The sequence below is a fragment of the Alosa pseudoharengus genome, unplaced genomic scaffold (assembly GCF_046254945.1).
Source record: "Alosa pseudoharengus isolate Yale_2024_CS ecotype anadromous, Long Island Sound unplaced genomic scaffold, YU_APseudo_1.1 YU_APseudo_1.1_scf_17, whole genome shotgun sequence".
NCBI lineage: Eukaryota > Metazoa > Chordata > Actinopteri > Clupeiformes > Clupeidae > Alosa > Alosa pseudoharengus.
This window is the reverse complement of record NW_027468640.1, coordinates 3,562,525-3,565,024: the sequence shown is the minus strand read 5'-3', so window position 1 is coordinate 3,565,024 and position 2,500 is coordinate 3,562,525. Positions and strand designations below refer to the sequence as shown.

General features: G+C 43.2%; 1 protein-coding gene across 1 annotated transcript in view; it reads left to right on the top strand.

The window, feature by feature from the left end:
* The window catches only part of focad (focadhesin), a 100,292-nt gene that overhangs the window by 65,176 nt on the left and 32,616 nt on the right, over positions 1-2,500 (top strand). The window contains exon 21 of the mRNA XM_076289557.1: positions 1,817-1,858. Coding sequence (XP_076145672.1) covers positions 1,817-1,858 — 42 coding nt within the window. The remainder of the gene's footprint in view (positions 1-1,816; positions 1,859-2,500) is intronic.

The following is a 2,500-nucleotide window of genomic DNA, read 5'->3' as shown; positions in this document are numbered from 1 at the left end:
AAAATCCTTAAATTCACGGACGTGTTTTGGCTTTATTTTTTTGGCAAAAATAGTCACTCTTAACAGCAGCCAGTCTTTGAGAATACGTGAAATATCCACTGGAGTTTTGTTTCTTTCTATTACACCTGCCAGGGAATCCGTGTTATGTGGCTAAGCTGCTGCCTAGCAGGTAAAGCACGTTTAAATGGATATATTTATTTTTATTAGCTAGAAATGATGCCACATGTCTACATTTAATGCTATTTATACCACTTCAAAAGTTTGTTTAGATCCAGTGATTCTGCCGTCATGGAAATGCTACGTCACACTACGTCTATTATTTTTAATTATTTACATTCACAAAAACACCCTAGGATGCATTTTGGCGAAATTTACGCTTTAAACTAGCAGCCATGTCTCACTGTACGTACCTCATGACAGCTGCAGGTTGAAAGCTGTGTGTGTGTGTGCGTGTGCGTGTGCGTGTGCGTATGCGTGCGTGTGCGCGCGTGTGTGTGTGTGTGTGTGCGCGTGTGTGTGTGTGTGTGTGTGTGTGTGTGTGTGTGTGTGTGTGTGTGTGTGTGTAAAAAGACACATAGGATATGGGAAGCACTAGAAGCATGCTTTGGGCACACTGACTTGAAAAACGTATCTTATTGCAAAACAACACTGTCATTCTTAAAAGTATATTGATACTAATAAAATGAGGTATTGTGACGTTTGTAATTTCAGGGTATTGAGATACTTTTGTAGTATTGGTGCACCGTGCAGCGCTAGTCAAAAGAGAACAAACTCTTCGTTCGTGGAGAGACAGCAGATGCGAGGAAAGAACCCTGCATTACTCACACACACACACACACACACACACACACACACACACACACACACACACACACACTAGTATATGTATCCACAAAAGAAGCATAGGACCTGATATTTATTGGCCTAAAGGCAGATGTATTTGTTTATTGTACAGAAAAATAAAAATAACCTGTCAAGCAGTCAATTGACTACATTGCAGTCAATAAGTAGGGCAAATTAATATACGAAACCAAAACGTGGGTCATAGTTGTCTAAGCCTCTGCTGTGAGGCCAAACCCATGAACAAAGACGCATTGATATCTGCAATAGAGTTTTTTTTGGCGAAACAAACTCACAGCCGAACGTTGCAATAAATACATAAACCATCTGGACAAAGTCATCAACAGAGTCATAGCACTAAAGGGAGAGGCAACTGGCATGTGATCTCCCCACGGGCCAATGGATGTACACGTTTTCTCCTGTGTCTACGATAATCCAGTGTTTTGTCAAGTTGCAAAATGCTATTCGTTTTAACAAATTTTTATGATAGTATGAAGTACTTTTTGTATAGGCTACTATCTTAATTGCTTTATACTCAATACTTGACCAATGGTTTTTTTTTTAAGTAGATTTTATATGCATCAGTATAGGCACCAGTCTCCTGCAGAGGTGAAAAGGTGGTGCCTGAAGCGCATCTGATGCATGTTAACGTGTGTGTGTGTGAGAGAGAGAGGGGAACAGTGGGTTCTTTGGGTTTCCATTGATGGATGTGTCTGCCCCAGGCATGGGATCTAACTGAGGAATGTACATTACTGAATGTATGTGTGCGTGGGTGTGTGTGTGTGTGCATGCATGTGGGTGTGCGTGGGTGTGTGTGTGTGTGTGTGTGTTTTTTTTTACCTGAGACTCCCATGTCATGTCTTGGAGAGATGAAATGATGATGCCCCCTGCCTGCAGTTCGGTCAAAAACTCATTTTCTCTCTCTCTCTCTCTCTCTCTCTCTCTCTCTCTCTCTCTCTCTCTCTCTGTCCTCCAGGGTCCGAGACCAGCTTACTGATGTTGTTAAATCTGCAGCCAAGTGAGTCTGCTGTCTTCTCTCCTCTCTCTCCCCCTCCTCTCTCTCTCTCTCTCTCTCTCTCCACCTCCTCTCTATCTCTCTCCACCTCCTCTCTCTCCCCCTCCTTTCCTCTCTCTCCACCTCCTCTCTCTCTCCACCTCCTTTCTCTCTCTCCACCTCCTCTCTCTCCCCCTCCTCTCCTCTCTCTCTCCACCTCCTCTCTCTCTCCCCCTCCTCTCTCTCTCCCCCTCCTCTTCCCCTCCTCTCCTCTCTCTCTTCCTCTCTCTCTATCTTCCCCACCCCTAATCCCTAACCTTCAAACACTAACCCCTAATCTTTAAACACTAACCCCTAACCTTTTAACACTAACCCCTAATCCCTAACCTTTAAACACTAACCCCTAACCTTTAAACACTAACCCCTAACCTTTTAACACTAACCCCTAATCCCTAACCTTTAAACACTAACCCCTAACCCCTAATCCCTAACCTTTAAACACTAACCCCTAACCCCTAATCCCTAACCTTTAAACACTAACCCCTAACCTTTAAACACTAACCCCTAATCCCTAACCTTTTAACACTAACCCCTAATCCCTAATCCCTAACCTTTAAACACTATCCCCTAACCTTTAAACACTAACCCCTAATCCCTAACCTTTTA